The sequence below is a fragment of the Perognathus longimembris genome, chromosome 22 (assembly GCF_023159225.1).
Source record: "Perognathus longimembris pacificus isolate PPM17 chromosome 22, ASM2315922v1, whole genome shotgun sequence".
Classification (NCBI taxonomy): domain Eukaryota; kingdom Metazoa; phylum Chordata; class Mammalia; order Rodentia; family Heteromyidae; genus Perognathus; species Perognathus longimembris.
In genome coordinates, this window is record NC_063182.1 from 24,231,856 (window position 1) to 24,256,222 (window position 24,367).

The 24,367-nt window shown below is 35.6% G+C and overlaps 2 protein-coding genes and 1 long non-coding RNA gene across 3 annotated transcripts in view; 1 reads left to right on the top strand and 2 right to left on the bottom strand.

Annotated features, from left to right (window-relative positions):
- Positions 1 to 9,763, bottom strand: part of Kiaa0825 (KIAA0825 ortholog) — a 393,831-nt gene extending 384,068 nt beyond the window's left edge. The window contains exon 1 of the mRNA XM_048331257.1: positions 9,725 to 9,763. The gene's annotated coding sequence lies outside the window, so the exon portion shown is untranslated. The remainder of the gene's footprint in view (positions 1 to 9,724) is intronic.
- Positions 9,764 to 9,861: 98 nt separating this feature from the next.
- Slf1 (SMC5-SMC6 complex localization factor 1) overlaps positions 9,862 to 24,367 on the top strand; it is a 57,249-nt gene continuing 42,743 nt past the window's right edge. Inside the window, exons 1-4 of the mRNA XM_048331265.1 lie at positions 9,862 to 10,011; positions 18,851 to 18,964; positions 19,124 to 19,199; positions 20,228 to 20,468. Coding sequence (XP_048187222.1) covers positions 18,851 to 18,964; positions 19,124 to 19,199; positions 20,228 to 20,468 — 431 coding nt within the window. The 5' untranslated portion in view covers positions 9,862 to 10,011. The remainder of the gene's footprint in view (positions 10,012 to 18,850; positions 18,965 to 19,123; positions 19,200 to 20,227; positions 20,469 to 24,367) is intronic.
- Positions 21,027 to 21,860, bottom strand: LOC125339909. The gene is made up of 3 exons (XR_007208655.1): positions 21,599 to 21,860; positions 21,496 to 21,497; positions 21,027 to 21,365 (listed from the first exon to the last, which is right to left on the bottom strand). It is a non-coding gene; the product is annotated as an uncharacterized LOC125339909 (long non-coding RNA).

Consider the following 24,367-nt stretch of genomic DNA (forward strand, 5'->3'; position numbering starts at 1 on the left):
GTTTATTGCAGTGCTATTCTTATTAGCCAAGCAATGGCACCAGTCAATCTGTCCAACAACCACTGAATAAACAAAATGTGGCTTATCTTCACTATGGGCAATGGGGAAAATTATTTTGCCATAAAGAAGAATGAAATTCTATCCCTTATAAGCAAATGGATGGAATTGGAGATGATTATCTAAATGAATTAATCTAGACAGAAAAGAAATATTTTACATTCTCATATGCGGAATCTAGAGCTGAGAATAAATGAATGAAATAAGTTTAAAATAAAGACTGTGTGGCAGTAAGAATGTCATATATCAAGAAAACTAACAATAACAGTTGTTGGAGGGGATGTGGCCAAAAGGGAACCCTACTTCATTGTTGGTGGGAATGTGAACTGGTTCAGCCACTCTGGCAAGCAGTATGGAGATTCCTCAGAAGGCTAAATGTAGAACTCCCCTACGACCCAACAACCCCACTTTTGGGTATTTATCCAAAAAACTACAAACAAAATCAAAGTAAAGCCACCAGCACAACAATGTTCATTGCAGCGCAATTTGTCATAGCGAGAATCTGGAACCAACCCAAATGCCCCTCTGTAGACGAATGGATCAGGAAAATGTGGTACATACACACAATGGAATTTTATGCCTCTATCAGAAAGAACGACATTGCCCCATTTGTAAGGAAATGGAAGGACTTGGAAAAAATTATACTAAGTGAAGTGAGACAGACCCAAAGAAACATGGACTCTATGGTCTCCCTTATTGGGAATAATTAGCACAGGTTTAGGCAAGTCACAACAGAGGATCACAAGAGCCCAATAGCTATACCCTTATGATCACATAAGATGATGCTAAGTGAAATGAACTCCATTTTATGAAAATGATTGTTATATCAGAGTTGTAACTACTTTCAACATCCCATGTGTATCTGTAGTTTCTACTATTGATGATGTTCGTGTATCACCTTCTTGTGATTGTATCTACACTATCTCTGTAATCTTATCTGAGTGTATGGGAAACAGTGTGTACTGGTATTAGAATTAGGAAATTCAAAGGGAATACCAAAATTGAGAGACAAAGGGTAAAATACGAGAAACAACAACAAAAGTAATACTTGCAAAACTGTTTGGTGTAAGTGAACTGAACACCTCAGGGGGGGACAGGGGGAGGGGGGAGGGGGGTATGAGGGACAAGGTAACAAACAGTACAAGAAATGTATCCAATGCCTAACATATGAAACTGTAACCTCTCTGTACATCAGTTTTATAATAAAAATTTAAAAAAAAGACTGTGTGGGAATGGGAATAAGTGAAAGGAGAGGTTGGTGTAAATATGTATACTTTATACTTTATACCCATGTAGAAAAATATTCATTAAAATAGCCTAAGAGAGGAAGAATGGGGATTAAAAAGTAATAGAAGGCTTCAGTTTAAATAAAGTACATTTGTGTATATCATAGAAATAGCACCAAAAAAAAAGACACATTTGCACACTTGATATGTGCTACTAAAATTTGAGTTGGCCCAAGCACCAGTCTATCATGCCTGTAATCCTGGATACTCAGGAGGCTGAAATCTGGCTGTTCAAAGACACCCTGAGCAATAAAATCCGTGAGACTCTTATCTCCAATTAACCACCAGAAAGTCAAAATGGAGATGTGGCTTAAAGTGGTACAGCACTAGCCTTGAGCAAAAACCTCAGGGAGAGCACCTAGACCCTGAGTTCAAGAACAAAACAAACAAACAAACAGAAAGAACAACTTTAAACTGATGAACATATATAAAAACCCCTAGCAAACATACTTAATGGTCAAAGACTGAAAACTTTGCCCCTAAGATCTAAACAAGACTCCCCCCTGCTCCACTTTTGCTTCTTGCCACTTGTATACAACACTGTACTTGAAGTTTTAGTTAAGGCTTTAAAGAAGGGAGGAAAAACGTTCAGAGAGTTAGGAAAGTAAAACTATCTCTCTCTATAGACCCAAAGGTTTTGTACATAGAAAATGTTACAAAATTCAAAAAGCAATAAAGTAAAATAAAAAGAGAAACCCACATATGAAAATACAAAAGAATGAAGCTGGACTCCAACACATTTATTGCAAATTAAACATACTAAAATATATTCAAAACACGTAAATTATATATATATGTAATTAGTATAGAAAATCCTATTTATTTATCTAGAAGCTCATCGGGAAAATCTTGAAGTATATATCAACTGTACTCCTGATACTACACACATTTTTTAGATTTCAAACATTTGCTTTAAAAACTCAAATTTTATCTTAGAGAAGAAGCAGTCTGCTGGTTTCCACGAAGTGATAGCCTATTTGGTTAATTTTGAGAAAATGTATAGTGGAGAAAGTTTGGGTTAACAAAATTAGTAACTTCCTTGGATGTAGAATTGTTTTTATTATAAATATGTAATGAAAATAAAAAGAGTGCTGTGCTAGCAGAATCAAGTTTCTAGAAGTTAGCTACATTCAGGTTCCTAGAACTTGTGAAGATGTTAAGTGGAATTAAGCTTGCTAAACAATTTCCTTTAGTGTAGTAAAATTATTCTGGATTATCCAAGTAGATGCAATGAAATTATAAAGATCCTCAAAAGTAAAAGAAGTAGAAGGGGAATTGTGAGTCAAACAACATGGAAAGAACTCTATTGTTATCTACAAAACTGAGGCAGGAGGCCACAAACCTAGAAATGGGGGTTGGCTTCAGAAAGAATCTCAAAATCATCTCATCTTTATACCTCCTCTGTGACAGCCACAAGCTTATGAACTAAGATTCTAAAGTAAAGAAGACATATTTTATTCTGTCACTCGTGAGGCTTGAACTCAGAGCCTGGACGCTGTCCCTAACCATTTTTGCTCAAGCCTAGTGCTCTACCACTTTGAGTCACAGAGCCACTTCCAAGAAAACACTCTTAATAAAGTGAATAGAGTAGTTGGGAGAGGCAAGCAAGTGAATGATGAATGATCCCAGAGTGACAAATGCCCAACTGAGGTACATTCAAGCTGTGTTAGTAATACTAACTACATACTGCAGCAGAAAAGAGATCCAATCCTTGTCTTGAAGTGCTTTCAGGCTAGAGGAAATAAAAATACTCATAAAGTCCAAAGTAAAATAAAAGAAATATGCCCACTGACAAGGCAAGTTGTATAGAATTCTTCCAGATCCTTGCCAACACTTTATGGTTACCTTTTGTCATTCTAGTGAGTTGTAGAATAGCAAAACTTCCGAAATTAATTTGTACATTGGATACAACCCTTATACAAAAAAACTGCTAAAAGCTTATGTGGTCTATTTTCCTTTTTGTGGTACTTTGGATTGTACCTAGAGCCTTCCCTAACATGTTAATGTTTATTATCATTTCTCTAATGATAAATGACATGTTGGTCCTTTGTAGATCTTCTTTAGAGAAATATTTATTCAAATCCTTAGTCATTATTCACACAATTGTGTTTTTACTATTGAGTTGTACTAGTTCCCAATATATAGGATTTACAATTGGAAATTATTTCCTCTTACTCTATTGATTCTTTTTTGTTTTTTTGGCATCTTCTGAAACAGGAAAATTTTCATTGCTTTGAAGTCCAATTTTTCAAACATGTATGAAATATATGCATTTAATATATAATTTTGCATATACATATAAGGTAGTCAAATGCAATTTTTGATCTGGAAGAACAGAATACTTATTGAATACACTACCATCTTCCAAAAGACTAGTGTATTATGTCATGGCAACATGTGTTTGTAAAAGATTCTTTGCAAGGCTGGTACTGGTAGCTTATGCCTGTAATCCTAGCTACTCATGGAGATGATATCTAGCCAGGCAGAAACTCTGTGATATTCTAATTTCCAATTAAAGAGTAAAAAGCTGAAAATGGAGGTGTGGCTCAAGAAGTAAGGCCACAACAAAGTCAAGTAAGAACACAAGACACTGAGATCAAGCCTCAGGACTCACACATGTGCACAAACACATCCACAAGTGTCATCCAGAGTATAACATACATCAAAGGATTTAAAAATAACAGAATAGAAAAGATAAATTGATGTTGTATCATAGACGCTTACATTTCAGTATAAGATCAAAGAGGAACGCAGAGATGTATAATGGCCATTCAAGCACATCTTTCTTTTTCAGCTACATGGAAAAGTAAGCTCGTACTTTGTTACTTCCTGAAAAAACAAGACCTGAAATTCATCCTTCTTGTATTATGCCAGACTTTAAAGAAATTTGCAATGTAAAAACAATGCCACTATTATCCAAATTTTTACTTTTCAGAAAAAATAAAACCACCTTTAAAATGCTCCTTATATTAACCTGTAGTATTTTATTACTGAAAAATATTTTAAATACTTAATTTATATTTGTAATTCAATAAGTAGATAAAATTATATAAATAAAAACTTTGATTTCCTCAGTAGTTCTTAATATTATAAAAGAGTTCTGAAATGAAGCCTTGAAAACTGTTGAGGGAAATAAATGTGACAGGCTCAGAAAGATAATGATCAAGGCAGCCAGGGACAGAAGGTATCATAGAAACAGACCCTAAAAGAGCCTCCTGTACAAACAGCCCACTCTTAATTCTTTACCAGACAAAAATCTGAATAACAAAGCCCAGACTGGATATTTCTAAGGGCAGTAGAAATATCCAAAAAATTAATATATATGTATGTACACACATGCATGTATATGCGTATATACACATATTACAAAAACATATGTGTATATACACACATTACAAACACATATATGTGTACATCACTGGTAAACACACAAAATTGACAGCTTAATAGTGAAAATATTTGGTGAGCTGAGGTTTCCTTATTTTTTAAAAAAGCAAGATGGGTAAAGAATTGTCAGGACACAATGAAGTATGCTGTAATATTCACTTGAACTATAAAACATTAAGATCTCATCAGTATACTGCCTCTCAAAAACGACTCCTATCACTCTGCATTTAAATTTGGCACATTCCACACTTAAACTGTTGAATTATATGTCCTCAGTAAGAAATAAGCCAGAAACTCATGTGGGGTAGTATGGGGCTGAATGCTAGAAACAGCATCATCTACTCAATCTCTCTTGTACATAATGGCCAGAGTCACGGAAATGCTTCTTTCAATAAAATTCAGCAAACCAATAATGAGTGATAGAAAAGTAAGATCACATCAACCATTTTGGGAGCCATATGAACAGCAAACAAGAAGCTTTTTTCTGGGAAGCATGATGTAAAAGAGCCCTAATTTAGATTCTATAAGATCTAGTGGGGCTGGGAATATGGCCTAGTGGTACAGTGCTTGCCTCTCATACATGACACCCCGGGTTCAATTCCCCAGCACCACATATATAGAAAACAGCCAGAAGTGACACTGTGGCTCAAGTGGCAGAGTGCTAGCCTTGAGCAAAAAGAAGCCAGGGACAGTGCCCAGGCCCTGAGTCCAAGGCCCAGGACTGACACACACATACACAATGACAACACCAGTAAAAAAGAGCTGGAGGTGAGGTTCAAGCTAGAGAACCTAGCAAACACAAAGTGAACACACTACCAAAAGAAGATAGTTCCCATTATAGCTTTTAGTTTGTCTGAACATTCTATACATTGTCACGTTTAATCTAGTAGCTACATAAAGATGACATTGCCATTTTACAGATAAATTGTGGCTCAGAGCACTTAAGTAACCTCTTCAAGATCATAATTATTTAAATGTCTAAATGTCTGAGCACAGACCCATCCAGAATCCACCTGAATTCAGTGGTTTACATCAACTAGCATTGCCTAATTAATCGAAGTGGCAATTGTCCCTTCTAGCTTCATTAATATTACATCGTTCTTTTTTGTATAAAAGTGATCATAAAACTGAATAGTATTCAGGACCCAAAAGACATTTTATAGAAGAAAATTTATTGATATGGAAAAATTTTATGGCATAGCAAATGGAAAAAAAGCAAATCACTAGATAAAATGTAGAGAATTAAAACATTTTTTATTTAAAAATACACAAATCTAAGAATATATAGGAAAAAATAGAAATTTCTCGGTGGGATTCTGGACAACTATTTTTTTCTGTAGATCATGGGGCTTGAACTCTGGGCCTGGTTGCTGTCCCTGAGCTCTTTAACTCAAGGCTAGCACTCTACCACTTGAGGCACAGTGCCACTTCCAAATTTCTGGTGATTAAGTGGAGATGAGAGTCTCATTGATTTTACTGCTTGGGCTGGCTTTGAACCATGATCCTCAGATCTCAGCCTCATGAGTAGCTAGGATTAAAGGTGTGAGCCACTGGCACAAGGCTTCTGGGCAATTTTTAATATGTTTCGTTAAAACAGATTCTTAAACTCTAATATTTCTGTAACAAATCGGTATTTTACTACAACAAAAAGACAAGTGCCAATTCCATCCTCCACCCATCCTGATTAAATACAATAATCACTGTTTAATGTGAATAGCCTAACATCTAGCCACAGGTTCCCAGCTAGCCTATAGCATCTGTAACATGCCAACATTCTTATCTACAATTTGTCAGGAACTCAGCCTTTTATCTTGCTTTATTATTAGTCTTCACTATCCTACATACCCAGAGTGACTTAGTCACTATTCTCTTTTCTGATACCTGTATCTCTGAATGAAACACACTTTCCTTTGTCCCATTGCTCAAATCCTCAGGATCCTTTTAGGTCCATATCTACTAATACCATCTTCAAACTTTTCCTCACCTGCCCTTCTGGAAGCACAATATCTGTTCTCTGCATTCCATTATGTTTTGTATTGAATGATTTGTAAATTGACCCTTAGGTAATAACTATTTGTGTATACAACTTTATCTATCCTACTAGACTTAGTAGTTGAATTGCAAGGAATATAGAAATTGGGTTAAGATTATGGCTGTCTGAGGCTAGACATGGTGGTGTCAGTGCCTATACACTTTAGCTACTTGGGAGGCAGAGATCAGGAGTAATACAGTTAGAAGCCAGCTTGGGCACCTGAAATACTAGCTATGTAAGAGACATAGATAGGAGCATCATGGACTGAAGATGGACCTAGACAGTAAGCCTTATATAAAAATATCAGCCTATATGAAAAATAAACTAAAGCAAAAAAGGGATGGGGATGTGGTTCAAGTGGTAGAATGTCTGGCTAACAAGTAGAAGGTACTGAGTTCAAACCTCAGCACCACTACCACAAAAAGTAAATCAACAAATTAGTCTAGTCAGATGCATACTGGTTCAAACCACAAGTTTGACAAGCAATTAATGACCATGTGTAAACTAAGAAAATAGGCAAATTTAACTTTGCTTAAATTTTCTTCTCTGCAAGGAGAAGTAAAGAGGATTCACAGTTACACTGCAGTCAGTCCATTCTTTACAGGAAACTTGCTTCGTTTCACCAACAATCGTTGATTGCAAGGCCAAGGTGAGTAACAATAAGTAAACTTTTATTTATATGGTAAGTCCTTTTTAAGCAACACATGTACAAATGCTTCTTGATGGATAAATATCATTTTTGAAAGTGATCATTCATCCCACAGATGTTTGTTACTTGAGATTCCCCTACCAATTTCAGTGCTAGATGCTGAGTGTATTAGCTGTGGCAAATACCTAAGAACATCTTAAAGGAGAAATGATTTATTTTGGCTTGCATTTCAGGGTTCAGTCCATAGGTGCTTGATCTCATGACTTTGGATAGAGCACTTTGGTAACAGGAATATATGATAGAGGAGTTTCTTAATTTGATGCAGAGCATGGGAAAGGGAGATGGAGATCAAGTATAATCTTTAAAGATACAACCCTAGTAACTTACTTTTTCAAGCTAGACTCCCTCTCCTAAAGTTTCTACCACCTCCTAAAACAGTACTGTAATGAAATTTGATACAAAGTAACATTTCTGAGATCTTCCCATGTGATATGCAGAAACAAATATGCTTCCTATAGGTAAGTTAATGCAAAGTAATCAAATACACATCAGTATTTAAGCTCAGGTACACATAGTACAGGTATTTGAGTTAATATTATTAAAATGGTCAATGAAGAAAAGACATGTTATAATTGACTATGAACATATGCCTATGAACATATGAAATTACCTATGCCTATCAACATATTCCTTAATTCCCTTTTCCTCATGTTTTACTACACATTGACTTCTAAATATGATGTACTATTTATCCATTTTTATCTGAGCAAAAAAAACCGATTCTGTTGTGTCTATAAGACGAAGTACAAAGCATAGTACGAGGTTCAAATATTAGTTATGCCACTTAAGTGTATAATGTATGAGAAATCAGAATGGATGAATTTCAGTATAAAAGTATAAAGGGATAAAAATTTTCTTTTTAAAGTAAGCATTAAATAAAATAATACAAATTGTCAAATATACAGTAGAGACTGTGGTAGTGGTTGGCTTATTCACTAGAATGGGAAAATTACAAATCAAGAGCAATGTTTTGAAAAAAACAACTGCCTCAAAACTAGTTAGTATATGGAAATAACATTCTCTCTAAAATAAATTTATAGCTTTTCAACTTAAGAAATAGAGGAAACGAATACCATATGATTTGATAACATGGCAATGTTTCAATGGAGAAATTTTATTTAAAAAGATGTCTTAAATACATTTTCTTTGCTCTTAAAAGCACTTGACTAAGCTTTAACACATCACATTTTTATTATGGTAGATTAATCCTTAGAACTGTTTGTATAAAGAGCTGTTTCAAAAAAAAAATCAACCAGCTGCTTTCCATAAGTGAAAAAGATGTTTACTAAAACATAAGGTGATGAGTGAAAACTACTTACCTGGGAAACAGTTTTACTCAAGAAAGAATAAGTTGCCAAGTTCACTACATCATGTTCCAAGTCTTTGAATAAGCAAATACCTTTCCTCACGTCATTCATCAGAAGCAATTTCTCTTTGTAACTCTTCTGGCTACCTCAAATCTCCAACCAAACTCTCCTAAATCCTTCATTATTAGAAAAGCCTGGAGGAAAGCAGGACCATTACTTTGTGAAAGTAGACCTGATTCTGATCACTGGTTTTTCAGAAGATAAAACATGAGTCTAGGGCCGTGTATGGAAGTATAAGCTTGTTACTTATTAGCCTCATTAGTTCATAAAAAGCCAGGTGAAGGGCGCCCATTCTCTTCACCCAATTAAAAATGCAGTGACAGATGAAATTACAGTAATTCTAATTCAGGAAAGACCTTAGATACTCCGTTTGACCCGTATTTTCAAGGGTGTGGTCTCCCACCAGAGGCCTGACTCCTAGGCATCGCACCCCAAGACTACTTCAACTACACCGGAAATGGGGTGGGGGGAGTATGAGTGTATGAGTGTGAGTGTGTGTGTGTGTGTGTGTGTGTGTGTGCGGATTTCAAGAACGGAGGGTGACCAAACCCTGTCACTAGTGAGAGATTGCAAGGACGATACAGGTACATTGGTGGACAGGATGAACCAAGCGCAATTACTGTGTGGAGACCAAAGCGCGAACTGCAAGTTCACGCAAGCTGATGGTTCGAGTGGGGAAGACGGCAAAACCGAATCCCAGGGCCTCCTCCAGTCACAAGGGGGGCAAAGCGCCCCCGGGATGGATGAGGACTTCCAGTTCAGTCCTTTCCCGCTCGCTTCCCGGTCTGGTCGAGGAGCTGCGATTAGCACCTACTGGCCCGAACTACACCAGGGCTAGGAGACAATCCACAAAAAGAAAAAAAAAGGGGGGGCGGGAATCACTTACTAGTATTTGACTTCCGACGTGGACCCAGCAGGAGCCTTCCACGCTGGCCAGTCAAGCCCGAACATCAGCTCTGACCACCTTGGCGACGGTGAGACAGCGTCACTGACAACCACCCGGAAGTGGTTCGATCTCTTCCGGAACTGACCAGGGCGCGCGCGGCGGGAAATTATCTCCTGGAGCCCGGATTAGTGAGGAAGCCTGTGCTGCAGCGGCCGTCGCCACCCCCAGTCGCCGCTTCTACGGCCGCCACTCCGAGAGAAGCAGCCCGGACAGGTGCAGCCGGGAAGGTAAAGGGCCTCAGCTTGGAAGACGTAGTCTGTCCGGACTCGGGAGATATTTCTCACCCCTCCACGAATCCCCCTCGCCTTCCGGACGTTCCTCAGAAGTTTGCACCGTCCCCAGCTGGGGGGCGGCGGGCCCGGGTTGGGGCCCCGAGGGTTGCGGTTCGTTCCCGCGCTCCCGGCTCGGCGCGCCCTGCGCGGAGCTATGGCTCTGGACTATGCCGGGCTCCGCCTGGGGCGTTGCGAGTGGCCGCGGTGCGTGCCCCTGGGTCCTGGTCCTCGCTGCCCCGGGGCCCGTGCTCCCCGGGGTCCTCGCTCCCCCCCCCCCCCCGCCCGCGCTCTGCCCTTCCCCCCCTCCCCCCACCGCCCCACCGGCGCGGCCCCGCGGCCGCGTCCACAGTCCCGTCGGCTCTAGGCTGCCCGCGTCTCTTGTTTCCATAGAACCCGCCAGGACGCCTCACCCAGACCCCCCGATTCTTGGCTGCTTTCCATAATTTAGCGTCAGTGAAGGTGGCAGGTCTCCCAGGCCTCGGTTCCTGTGACGAGGAAAATGGTATCGTTCTTTGTTGTTGTTGTTGTTTTCCCTCGTAAATTAAAAAGAAACAACACTGTAACACTTGAATAGCAATAAGCATACCTCCGGGAATACTGTAGGCCTTTAAACCCAAACGGAACCTACAGGCTTTCCCTAAGGGAAGGTCTGTGTCCCTTGGAATTGTACCTCAGCTACCTGAATGCGGGAGACAAGTCCAAGTGCTTACCTGAAGATTTCTTCCACTTCCAAAGTTCCCGATTAAATGTTGAATAAAAGATGATTCTCTTAATACTCTATATGGGTATATGACCTCAAAGGTAGATGGAGCTTGATTTTCTAAGGGCTTAAGCTTTTTCTTTTTTTTTTTTTAAGTAAATGATTCATCCTCTACCAAAAAAATTTAAAAAAGCCGTTGAGGCATTGCGAGTGAACGTTTAAACTGGATTTAGTGTGTGTGTGTGAGTGTGACGGGCATTGCATCTTTTGGACTTTTTCGTTTGTATTACCCTCTTGTGCCTCAGTTGCTAGGCATATGGGCAAGGTGCTTAATGAAGGGAGTTGTCTAACCGTTATTACAGGTGTTCAGCATGTTAGCTGGTTCCTTGGAGTGAATTTGTATAAGGGCCAACACGTGATTATTTCTAAGTTAACTCAGGTAATTCTTGTTTTTAATGGACTTATTCATAGTGAGTGTTAACTCTTAAGATTTCATTTCAGGCATCCACAATTCCCACTTATGCTTCTTGGTGGCTTGTAAGAAAGTAGTAGTATGGCTTTTGTTAGGCAATATTTTCATTATTATGTGTAGCTTGATGATATTATTCTACATGTCTTTTTCACTGTCTAAATATATTTTTAAACGAGAAAATTATGTAAGTGCTATATTATAAAACCTAAAGAAATGGACACTAGGCTGGGAATGTGGCTTAGTAGTACAGTGCTTGCCTAGCACACATGAAGCCCTGGGTTTGATTCCTCAGCACCACATAAACAGAAAAAGCCTGAAGTGGCTTTGTGGCTTAAGTGGTACAGTGCTAGCTTTGACTAAAGAAGGAAGCCAGAGACAGTGCTCAGGCCCTGAGTTCAAGCCCAAAGACTGTCAAAAAAAAAAAAAAAGGGAGAAGTGGACACATCCTCTTTTTAAGATATATAATCTGTTACCCTTACAATTAACTCTACACTAATAGAAAACACATGCTGTAAAATGTTTTAGGTACCAATTCATGCCTCATAAAACATTCTTCTTGAAAGTAAAACATCTCAAACTTTAAAGTCATATATGTTTTACAAGCAAAATCACATTGAGATTAAAAATACTGTATTTTGTTATTTTTGAAAAGAAAACATGGATTAGTCTAGCGATTAATTGATCCCAAACCTGTTTGTTTTCACATAAGAAACAGTGAAACTCTACATGGTTTATAAAAATGCATCAAAATTTTAAACACTGGTAGTTATTTTCTTAAAAGTATAATATGCTCCAAAATATTAGACTGAATTCTGAAATTTATCCAGTTGGTAAAGTAGGCCTGTTATTTTTTTAGAATAGACTTCTCTTTGAATCTTGGTTTTACTACTTAGATATTCTTATGCTAATACTTCCTGACCCTATCTGCCCTCCTCCCTTGCTTGAGATTGAAACTAGTGCCTCCATCCTGCTAAGCATACACTCTACCACTGATATACACCCCTTGCCCTCTGGCTGTTTTTTAAATCCATCATATTTACCAATGCTCTCTTTTGTGTGAGGGATAAATAGCATTGATGTTGTGAAGAAGGAAATGAACTACTGTGTGTAGAGCCTAGTAGGTTCTGAGTAAAAATTAAACCCTGCTTTAGACTTGTGCTCCTCATAAGTAATACAAAGTTTCTAGGACAGCAAAGCAGGTTTGTTGCCAATATCTATTTATTGTCCATCCATTGTTCTACCTGGAACCTCATCCTTCATGTCTAGCTTGATTCCTTAAGGACCTTTTATCCCTAAACTGGTATTTCCAATCCAACCTATGCCATATACTGGATGGCTAGGATATCCCCACATGTTCCATTAGCCTCTTATTTCTTCCTCACCACAGAATTTAGATACCAGTTCTTCATTTCTTACCTGTCTGCTAAAGTTACAGTCAAAGGGACTACTCCTTTTTCTATGCCACTGAGGGACAAATACCTTTCAAATCTTCATCACTGGAGATCTCTGTCAAATGAATGTTTATATCATATCTTTGAAGGATGTGACAGGAAATACATACTACGTCTTTTTAAACAAATTCTGAAGGCCAGCTGAATGAAATTAAGCCAAAGGCCTAATTTGCCTCATAGGTGGAAAGGGACCAGAATTCCTGAAAGGCACTTGAAGGTACAGTATTGAGAGTCAAACAGTATTTCACTCAACATACTTTTAGTACTATGATGTGCAATATTTTTTGCAATATTAAGCTGAAATCCAGCATTTGACCCTTTCCAGTTTTAGTACATTAGTTTAATTTTAAAATGTTTTCAATAAGAGAAATTGTGCGAAGCTTTCAAACTCTTTCATTGAAAGTAACAATAGGTTCGTATTCAAGGTTTGGTATATACTTTTCAGAAAAGAACTTCAGCTGATTTTTCATTTTCTCTAGAAAAAAGTTTAAAATTAAAACAATAATTGAAATTGAGAGAACACAAGTGTTTGTTGTGTGGCTTTAAAAACCAAGATTTTATATAACAATTACAATATGGGATTATATAATAACTAAATTTTGTTACACATTTTATACTTTTACATACATATAAAACCTGAACATCATCCCTCCTTTATATGCTCATAGTAGACTACATGGTGAAGAACTTAGAGATGATTTTAATACTTTATAGTATTTTGCAGATTTTCTAAACTAATCATGCACTGATTAAAATTTTAAAATGTTCATTAAATTTAGGAAGGAGTTAAAATAGTTCTTATGTACATATATATGGCTAGTTGTAGAAGAAATTCTTAATGGTGAAAGAGTCCTTTTACAAAAGTCTCATTAAGCATCCTTGTCTCTTTTTGGTTTTTTGGGTTTTTTTTTTTTTTCTGCTGCACTTTTCCTTTCACTCAGCATTAGACCTGGTTTTATCCTGTCTTCCAGGCCTAACTATTATGTAATATTCCTTCCCCCAAGTATCTGACTATGCAACCTATACTGGTCTTTAACTCAAGATCCTTCTACCTCTATATCAAACCTTTATATTCTTTTTGGTTCTTTTGGGGTATTTTTGCTTTCTTTTTTAGCCTATGTATTCTTAGACTTCAGTCCTGTCTTCTCTCTTTCTTGTTCCATCATATTTTAGTTGTGTCATGTTCTTCAAAAGTGATCCAGCGATCCAGCTTTTATTATATGAAATGAATAAAAAATATTCAAACAATAATATACACTAAAATATTCACAACAAATGTTGTAGGTCTACTTGTACTTCTGACTGTCACCAACTGCAAAGGAATTTTAGGCATTGGGGAGAGCCTGGAGTGGGAGATATTTTGGGAAAGCCCATACCAAAGAAACAGTTGCTGTCTATGCATATAAAGGCCAGCTCTGTTTGTAACTATTATCTTCTTATTTGTATGTTATACAGCTTAAGGTGAGTAAAATGCTTAAAATTGCTATGAATTTTTTTAAAATTACATATTAACTAGTAATGTAGCATATAGTTTTAAGTTTAACTGTCAAAAATAGGTCCTCTCTTTTTCTTCGTTTTTTTTTTGTGTGTGTATGTGTGTGTGTGTTTCAACAGCGTAAGTTCCAGATTTGTTCTTTTCCCAGAAACACCACTAGTACAATACGACATTATGACATATTACTTTTCTTTCTTATCTTAGTAGATTTCTAGAAGTTAGCTCCTGAAAAACCATATTACCAAATGTATAAATGTATAAAACTTCACCCTACTTGTTTAAGAATTTTTGAGTTATTAATCTACATTAAGAAACATAGTGTTATGTTGGAGTTTGTTGGCATTACCAGGGTTTTGTTGATAGTGTTGTTAATTATGCAGGGTCAGAAAGAGCTCAAACTATTAATTTTATAATATAAATTAATCTACCCATGTATATTGCCATGTTTTCTATTATACCTGTCAACTGTTTTGTTACTACATGGACTATATTTGTGATCTAGGTTATTAGTGTGTTAAAACGCATTACTTTATATATGGTTACTGTTACTTCAAGTAGATCATTTTATTAAAAACTGCTAATTTTCTGTAGTCACTGGGATTTATAATTCTATGAGTGTATCTTATATCTGATAAATTTGTGGGTAAGTGTCCTGTATCCTGATTAGTCTTTAAAACACATCCATATTTTCATAATGTTTGAATTAAGACATCCTATTTTTTTCATTTAATTCCTGTTCCTTTTCTACATAATTAGTTTCAGTTTCATAGTCATTTTCAAAGGAAAGAAATTGGCTTCAGAAAGTTTTTGTTATGTTTGCTATACACAGTTGGTCCTATTTTTGCCTTACTATGGAATCTTGCTTTAAAGAAATTGCTGCTAAATATATAGAGATTATTTACATTGTATCCTATTCTATTACAAAGACAATTTAAGGTGGAAACTTTGCTTTATCCACTGGTTCTAGTAAATAAAAATAATTCAGTGATTTATACATCAAACTAAAACATGTAAATATGTCATTTGGTTAGTGATAATTGTTTGAAGATATTGAAATTTAAAATAGCTATTAACTTGATAGAATAGTGAGATACATTTTTCCCTTTGTATTTCTATATGACATTTAGTTTCTGGAAGCATAATGAAAGTAAAAGACAGTTCCATCAAATAAAATTTGTTGATAATAGTATTTCAGCAAATTTTTATTGCTTTTTTAAATATTTTGATTATAATTTTGAATATATTCAACTTTGAACATATTAATATTTTAGAATTTCCAGGTAAGAGTTTGGGTTTTAAATATCTACTCCAATTTTCATTCTTTGGCAGCATTTCTTGAAATGGAGAAAGTATACAACATGCTTAAAGTTCTTACTTCCTCTGATGAAACTGACTTTTGAGAATTCTAAAAACAATGATCAATTAAATAACAAATTAATACTTACTACATATATGTTGAATTTGAAATACTTTTTGAAGAACCTGAAAGTATCATTTTCTAAAGGACATTTGCTTAATGCTCTATTTAAATCTCTTGAGTTAATGAAAACAGCATTTTCTCTCTAAAATTTTCCTGCACAATGCACACTGCTTTTTGTGTTTGTGTGTTCTAAATCACTGACTCAGTATAACTTCTTGCAGCAGATCCTATTCTTTGTAAAGTTTGTATGTATTCCCAATCTCTGTTGATGGGTATTTTTCACTTAACTATGTTATTTAACTCATATAAAGGGGTTAAAAAAAAGTACAGTTAGTAACAGTTAAAAGTTTCTTAGGCAAAAAGCTACTTTACAGACGATAACATTTTACATGCATGACTAATTCATAAGTTATATCTTACTGTATGTAACCGTTTCATGATTTTGACTGAGACCAAGTTCTTGTAACTTTTTGAAGAAGCATTTGTGTCATTGAAAATATTTGCTTTTAAAGATACTTTCTAAATTTTAGAATTTTAGAAGTTTTATATATTGCATTTTTGGCCTCGTTTGTAGCCAATTTGTAAATACTGAAATTGAATAATTAAGGCCAAAGTAACAGCGCTTTTTTTTTTAGGGAAAGAAAAACACATCTGCACTTTAATAAGATTTCCAAGTGAACTGAAAATTTCAGCTTTTGTACTGAGTAAAAGGTTTGAAGGAAATGGCTCTGATGTGGAACTCCAGTGTGCTGCTTAATGCATGACCCCTGAATTGATCTGCCCACACAGAGTACAGGACTACTACTGACAACTCCTTAGATGTGTCAGAAAGCATTAATATAAACCTGCTTTGCAAATGTGCAGATATGCTGAGCAAAGCATATTCATGTAGCTCTCAAGGAGTTTCTCGTCTTAAAGAGACAACATGAAGGGTAGAGAAGCAGTTTGTTACCATAAGCTGAAAGTTCTTATATGTTTCAAATAAGGGAAAGAAACTTCACTCCTAACTTTCAAAAATGCTTTTAATGGTTTATAATGAAAGTTTCTTTAAAGTTTTGTTCTATGTAGAATCTTAATCTTTAAGTAGAGATAAGTGTGTGTGTGTGTATGTGTGTATGTATGTATACAAACATATTAACAGACATAGAAACAGTTTTCCCTGGGTATCTTTGAGGGTTTGGTTCTATCACCTCATCAGGCACCTAAAGCTGTAGGGTCTGAAGTGCCTTATATATAATGTAATATTTGTATGTAAGCTACATACATCCTCTAGAAAAAGTTCCTAAGACAATAATACAGTATAAATGCTATGCAAACGTTGCTATTTTATATTGTTTAGGCAATTATGTAAAAGGAAATAACTTTCGAGATCTGTACCAATTCAGTTTTTTATTTTTTATTATAAAAGCCATGTAGTTTCATAAGTTGGGTAATGAGTACTTTTTTTTGTTATGGAGAATGTACCCTTTCCCTTGCTCTCTCCCATTTTTTCCCTCCTGTCCCTACCTACAAGTTGTATAAATCATTTTCAATGTAGTATCCAATTCAGTTGTTTCAAAGTATTTTTCACATACAGTTGGTTGACCACCGTGTAGATGTGGAACCCAAATCCACTGCCTGTATTTTTTTAGTCTTTGTAAAAGTAATTTCTATAAAGAACATTCTTCATTCTACCTATTTAGTGCTGTTAGTATTGGGCTCAAATAGTTTCAACTTTCTAAAGTTGACTTTTATTTCTTATTAGAAATACTTTGTTATATTAAAAAATTACATGTCAGACTACAGTATATTTAAATATGCATTAGGGTTCTTCTAGATAAGGTCATATAGCTTTTCATTGTACCTGGTAATTGATTGTGTGGGGGGGGGCAAAGAAATGTAGATTCGAAACAGAAGCAAGGATGGTGTTTACCTATTATCCTAAATTATTTTATATAATTAGTGCTACAAGACCATGAGTGCTACCTTCTCCAGTGACTTGTGCATTAAAAAAATAGGCCTAAAATATTATCACATGATTGTAAAAGGCGGCTATTTGGGGAAAGGACTTATGAATAGGAGGGAAGGAGATAGAAGAGGACGAACATTACAAGAGTATGTTGTACATTGTTGTGTGTGTGTGTGTGTGTGTGTGTGTGTGTGAAAGTAGCAAAATAAAATCCATCAAAAACTTAAGGGAAGGTGAGAGAAATTTAAAAAGCAATACAGATCGAATGTGAGCAAAAGACATTATATGCATGCTGTAAGTGTTATAATGAAACTTATTTTTACAACTTATGATAATAAAAATAAGCATCTGCCTATAGACTCTCTTTAAAAATCAGCATAAAATCTTTCTCTACAAGTGTGTATATTTCCAAAGTTCTTAACTAAAATAGTACTTAAAGTGGAACTCCAGTGGCTCACACTCTAATCCTAGCTATTTGGGAGGTTGGGATTGTGGTTTAAGGACAACTTGAAAGGACAGAGTTAACCAGACTCTTCCTCAGTGGAGATTTAGAGGTGGTGGAGAACACCTGTTGTCCTAGCTACTGGAAAGTCTTAACAGGTCGATTGGTAGGCTCTAGATTTCTGCACTGGTATACCAATCTCAAAAATATCTAGCAAGAAATTAGGGCTGGGGATATGATTTAACTTTAACTACTTGCTTAGCAAGCTTGAAATCCTAAATTTAGAAACCCTCACGACAAAAACCTCAGTGCTTTAAAAGTAAGGCTAGTATCCGGCTAATAAGTCTCTGTCGTTTCCACCCCCCACCCCCATACACACATAAAAGAATTACCTTATTAATGTAGGGCAGGCAATATAGTAATGCAAACATCAGTGTCCAAAAAAATGTTTTAAGGTCACATTCTGTGAAGTTCACATTTTTTCTTCTTGCTTGTTTTTAGGCTTGAACTCAGGGCCTGGGCACTGTCCTGGAGCTTTTGTGCTCAAGGCTAGCACTCTACCACTTGAACCACAGCTCCACTTCTGGATTTTTTTTGGACATTTAGTTGGAGATAAAAGTCTCACAGGCTTTCTTGCCTGTGCTAGCTTTGAACTGTCATCCTCAGATCTGAGCCTCGAATAGCCACCAGTGTCCCACAAAGATCACTTTTTAAAACTATTTCTTCTTTTATACAGTTAAGCTTTAATCAATTTTTTATACATTTCATAATTTGTCTTTATTTGAGACACTGAAACTTAAGATAAAATAAGTCAATTTGGTGAATACTTTGACATTTCTTGTCTTTTACATGTGTTTATATGTTAGATGGAAGATGGTGCCCCAAAGCATATCATCCAAATGACAGGATTTAAGATGGAAGAAAAGGAAGCTCTAGGCAAATTGCTTTTAACACTAGATTGCACTTTTATTAAAAGTGAGGTGAGTACTGAGACATCAAAATGCTCGTTATAGCTGAAAAGTAGAATTTAAATAGTGCCTTAAGAATGATACAGTCACTTGATATTGTAAGAATAGTATGTGTTATCAAGTAAATATTACCTTAGAAATAATTTTTTCACGTGAATTTTTCCCCTTCAGAAATATAAAAACTGTACACATCTTATAGCGGAACGCCTGTGCAAGAGTGAAAAATTTTTAGCAGCTTGTGCAGCAGGTAGGTGAAGTACCTTTCTTTTAACCCCTGAAAAACTCTTCATGATAAACATTAAAGAGAAAGTGTCATAATCCCTAAAAAGAAAGCATGATTGTTACAGCAAATCTAAATTTAGTTTCTGGTAGGTTTTTTTGTGTTTTAAAATTTGACGCATTTTTGCTTTATTTTTCCTCTGAGTAAAATTTTGTAACACACAAAAATATATAAAAATACTAACTCACCAAATTGACATAATGCCAAAAGCTTAAGCTTGTTTTGATGACTCAGTGCTTCTCATCATGCTACTTTTCCTTCATTTTGTTGTTGCAAGGAATCAGTTTTTTTGTTCTCCTGCTTTTCCTCCTTTCTTTGATATGAAGCAATAGTCACTTTCTTAGTTTTCTAATATACTAAATTTGTTAGGACTTAACTCTTCTTTCTCCTTTGTCATCAAGTAATATCCCTATATCTTTCTCCACTATGATTGATGTTGTAATCCACTGATTGCCAAAACAAGTTTTTAAGTATATGTAACTAAAGTGAGCTTATATTTTTTTAAATTAACTTATCAAATGAACTATGTGGATTCATAGTTAATTTCACAAATGATAGTGTGCATTTTACCTGAGTAATAAAAGATCATTGATATTCTGATATACTATAGACTGTTAAGGTCCATGAAAATTATAAACAAAATTTAACATCCTTATTGATGCTGTGGACGTTATTGAGAAAAAAAGTATAGGAGGAAAAATACAAATGTAATCCAAGTAGCAAGTGTGTAATGATCCAAATATTACTACATTTTGGATTTTAAAGTGTTATGTTTATATTCACTTGGTAACACTTGTAATTATTTGAAATACAAAAGATTACATACAATGTTCAGTGATGTTAAAAGCTTCACTCTCAAAATGTAGTTCAGAGACAATGTTGGCAACATAAAGTTGCATGTTGAAAATGTTGGCTTTTATTTGATTTGATCTTTACTGTTTATCATTTATCAGAACCAAAATTCTTTCTATGATGGACTGTTCATTTCTTTTCAGGAAAGTGGGTACTGACTAAGGACTACATAATTCATAGTGCCAGAAGTGGCAGATGGCTTGATGAAACAACTTACGAGTGGGGATATAAAATTGAAAAGGACTCTCATTTTTCACCTCAAATGCAGTCTGCACCTAAAAGATGGCGTGAAAAGCTAAAGCGCACTGGTGCTCCAGGAGCCTTCCACAGATGGAAAGTTGTCCTCCTTGTCAGAGCTGATAAACGCAGTGATTCTCTTGTAAGGTAGGATGAAATCTCATTAACTCCAAAGCAATGAATGGAAAAACAGTGTTGGTTTACAAAATTACTATTTTGTATTTTTTTCAATATCAGAATGAACTGTAGTGATTTATTCTTGGATCTCCTAGGCAAGCCATCATGAATATGTAAATGTATGTATCTAATAGAACAAAATCTCTTCTAGTATTGCTTTGGAATCTTTGGGTGATCTCTATTTTAGTTTTCGTGTTATTTCTTTTAGCCAGCTTTTTTACACACACATAATTTATAGATAATGAAAAGCTTCCATTTTAAGTGTACATATTGATGAGTTTGGAGAAATTTATATACCCAAATTAGCCTCACTATATCAAGATATTTAACTCATATCCTATGTCCCCTTAATTTTGGACCCCCAGTACAAATATCTACTGATTTTCTTCTTGTCACTATAAATTACATTTATCTATTCTCCCCTGAGGTTTATACATATGGGAACATAGTGAATATATTCCTTCCATGTAGCATCATTTGCCTTAAATTATAAAGATTTATCTGTGTTGTTTAATGTTTCAGAAGTTAATTATTTCCTGTTGCTGAGTAGTAGTATCCCACCATATAGAAATATAACTGTTGATAGGCTTTTTGGTGGACATTTGGAAGCTTTTGAATGCAAGTATTCATGTAGACATGGTTTCATTTGTCTTAGGAAATCTAGAAATGAAATTGTTATCTCAGATGGTATTGTATGTTTAACATTTTAAGAAAATACCAAATTATTTTTCAAAATAGTTGCATTATTTTCCATTTCCAGTAGCAGTATAGGTGAGATAATCATTTGACCGTGTGTATGTAATCTGTTTATTGATATTGTGTTCTGTTCTATATGATCCTTTTCTGTTTGGTCCATTACCACATTCACTGGTTTGTTTGTTTGTTTGTTTGTTTGTTTGTTTTTGCCAGTCCTGGGGCTTGGACTCAGGGCCTGAGCACTGTCCCTGGCTTCTTCCCGCTCAAGGCTAGCACTCTGCCACTTGGGCCACAGCGCCACTTCTGGCCGCTTTCTGTATATGTGGTGCTGGGGAATTGTACCCAGGGCCTCATGTATACGAGGCAAGCACTCTTGCCACTAGACCATATCCCCAGCCCCTCACTGGGTTTTGTAGCTTTATAATAAATAAGTCATGAAATCCAGTAGTATGAATTTTCCATCATATTTTTCACAACTTTTGATGGTTCTGGATCTTTTGTATTTCCATACATATTTTAGAATCACCTTGCCAATTTCATTAAAAAGGCAAGTTTGGTTTTTTCTTAGCAATTGTTTTGTGTTTTGTTTTGTTTTGTTTGCCAGTCCTGGGGCTTGGACTCAGGGCCTGAGCACTGTCCCTGGCTTCTTTTTGCTCAAGGCTAGCATGCTACCACTTGAGCCATAGCGCCACTTCTGGCTTTTTCTATATATGTGGTGCTGAAGAATCGAACCCAGGGCTTCATGTATGGGAGGCAAGTACTCTACCGTTAGGCCCTATTCCCAGCCCTTAGCAATTGTATTTTATCTATACTGTTCATTCCTTTCTGTAGAGCATGTGTCTTTCCAAGTGTTTTCTGGTTTCTGTCATTAAAGTTTATGCTATAATCAACCTAATATTTTAACATTATTATTGCAGTTTTAATATATGTGCTGTCATAGAAAGCACAATATTAGAACACTGTCATCATGTAAAAGAGAAACTGCATAACCATCAGTAGTCATTCATTCTTCATTCCCTTCCTTACCCTCTTTACCTTGAAAATCTTTTACTGTCATGGACCTGGCAATCCCTTAGGTGCTTTTTCAATCCTTTGACTAAAATACCATCATATCCTTCTACCTTTCTTCTACCCAAATCTCAAGTGACTACTGTCTTGCTTTATTTCTATGGGATCAATTCATTTAGATTCCACATATGACTAAAACAATGTAGTATTCGTCTTTCTGTGTCCATATGATTTCATTTAACATATTCTCTAGTTTCATCCAGATTGTCACAGTGACATAATTCTTTTTATGGCTGATCAGAATTCCACTGTGTTTATGTACTACATTTTCTTTGTCCATTCATCCTTTGGTGGACATTTAAGTTTATTCTATATCTTGGCTATTGTGAATCATAGAGTAATAAACATGGGACTGTAGATAGCTCTTCAACAATTTCATATTTTATGGAAATATATCAAGTGATGGAATTTTTTATTATATTGTAGTTATAATATTAATGTTTTCCATAATGGCTATAGTAATTTATGTTCCCCTAAACAGTGCATAAACATGCATATCTGATTTTGATAGGTGTTTTAACGGATGTTAGGCTATACCTCATTGTAGTTTTGATTCACATTTTTCTGATGGATTATGACATTTTTGTATATCATTTGGCCATTTTGGTATCTTTTGAGAAATGTTTGTTCAGTTAATTCTAGTCATTAACAAAGATTATGCTTTGTAAGTATTTTCTCCCATTTCTATGTATTGCTGTTCACTTTAATTTCCTTTGCTATGAAGAAGCTTTGGTTTGATGGAGTATCATTTGTTTAGTTTTTTGCTTTTAACTTCTTGTGCTTTAGAGGTCATATCCCAAAGAATTATTGTCCGGCTCAATATCATGAAGCATTTCCTCTGTGTATTTTTTGTAGTTGTTTAGCTTTGATTCAAAGAAATTATCCTCCTATCAAATTTTCTTGGTACTTTTGTTGAAAATCACTTGGCCATAAGTGTATGGATCTGTATCTATCTCCATGCGCTCTGGTGTGATCTACTAGTCTGTGTGTTGGTTTTAATGCCACTGTATGTTTTAGTGCCAACAGTACAGTGTACCTTTGCAGTATATTTTGAAATCAAGTAGTATGATACTTTCAACTTTGTGTTTTTAACCAGGAGTGCTTTGGCTATTAAGGATCTTTTGTGGTTTCATAAGTTTTAGGATTTATTTTTAATTTCTTTGAAGAATATAATTGTTATTTTGAAAGAGATTTTATTGAATCTGTACATGGGTAGCATAGACATTTTAATAGTACGCTTCCAATTTAGGAGTAACAAGATGCTTCTATTTATTTGAGTCCTCTTGAATTTCTTTTATCATTGTTTTCATTTTCGAGACGTTCCATCACCTTGGTTAAGTTTATTTTATCATCTTTTTTTGTAAATGTTATAAATGGGATTGGTTTCTTAATTTTTTTCAGTGAATTCACTATTAGCATATACATACAGTACTGATTTTTGTATGTTTTTTAATTGTTCAGTCTTACCAAATTCATTTACTATTTCTAGTAAGTTTTTGTTGGTGTCCTTAAGGCCTTCTATATATGAGGTCATTTTCTAAGCCCTGGGTTCAATTCCTTAGTACCACATAAACAGAAAAAGTCAGAAGTGGCACTATGGCGCAATAGAGTGCTAGCGTTGAACAAGAAGCCAGGAACAGTGGTTAGGCCCTGAGTTCAAGCTCCAGGACTGGCAAAAAAAAAAAAAAAAAATACTTTTCTCTGGAAACTGGAAATTTGTGTTCATTCCAGCTTGAATGTTTCTGCTACCTAATTGGCCTGATCATGACTCCTATTACCGTGTTGGGTGAAAGTAGTGTGTCTTGTTGCAGATCACAGAAGAAAAACATGGTTTTTTTTCTGCTGGTTTAGCATAATTTTAGCTGTGTTTTTGTTCCATGTGACCTTTATGTGCTGAGATATGTACCCTCTCTACCTAATTTATTGAGAATTTTTATCATAAAGTATATTGAATGTTGTAAACTACTTTTTCTGAAATCTATTTAAATGATCATATAATTTGTCCTTTATTCTGTTGACTGGACATATCATGTTTATTGATTTGATTTCAGTTGGTGAGCCATCCTTGAAGGTCCCAGGAATCTCCTATTGAATTCAGTTTGCTA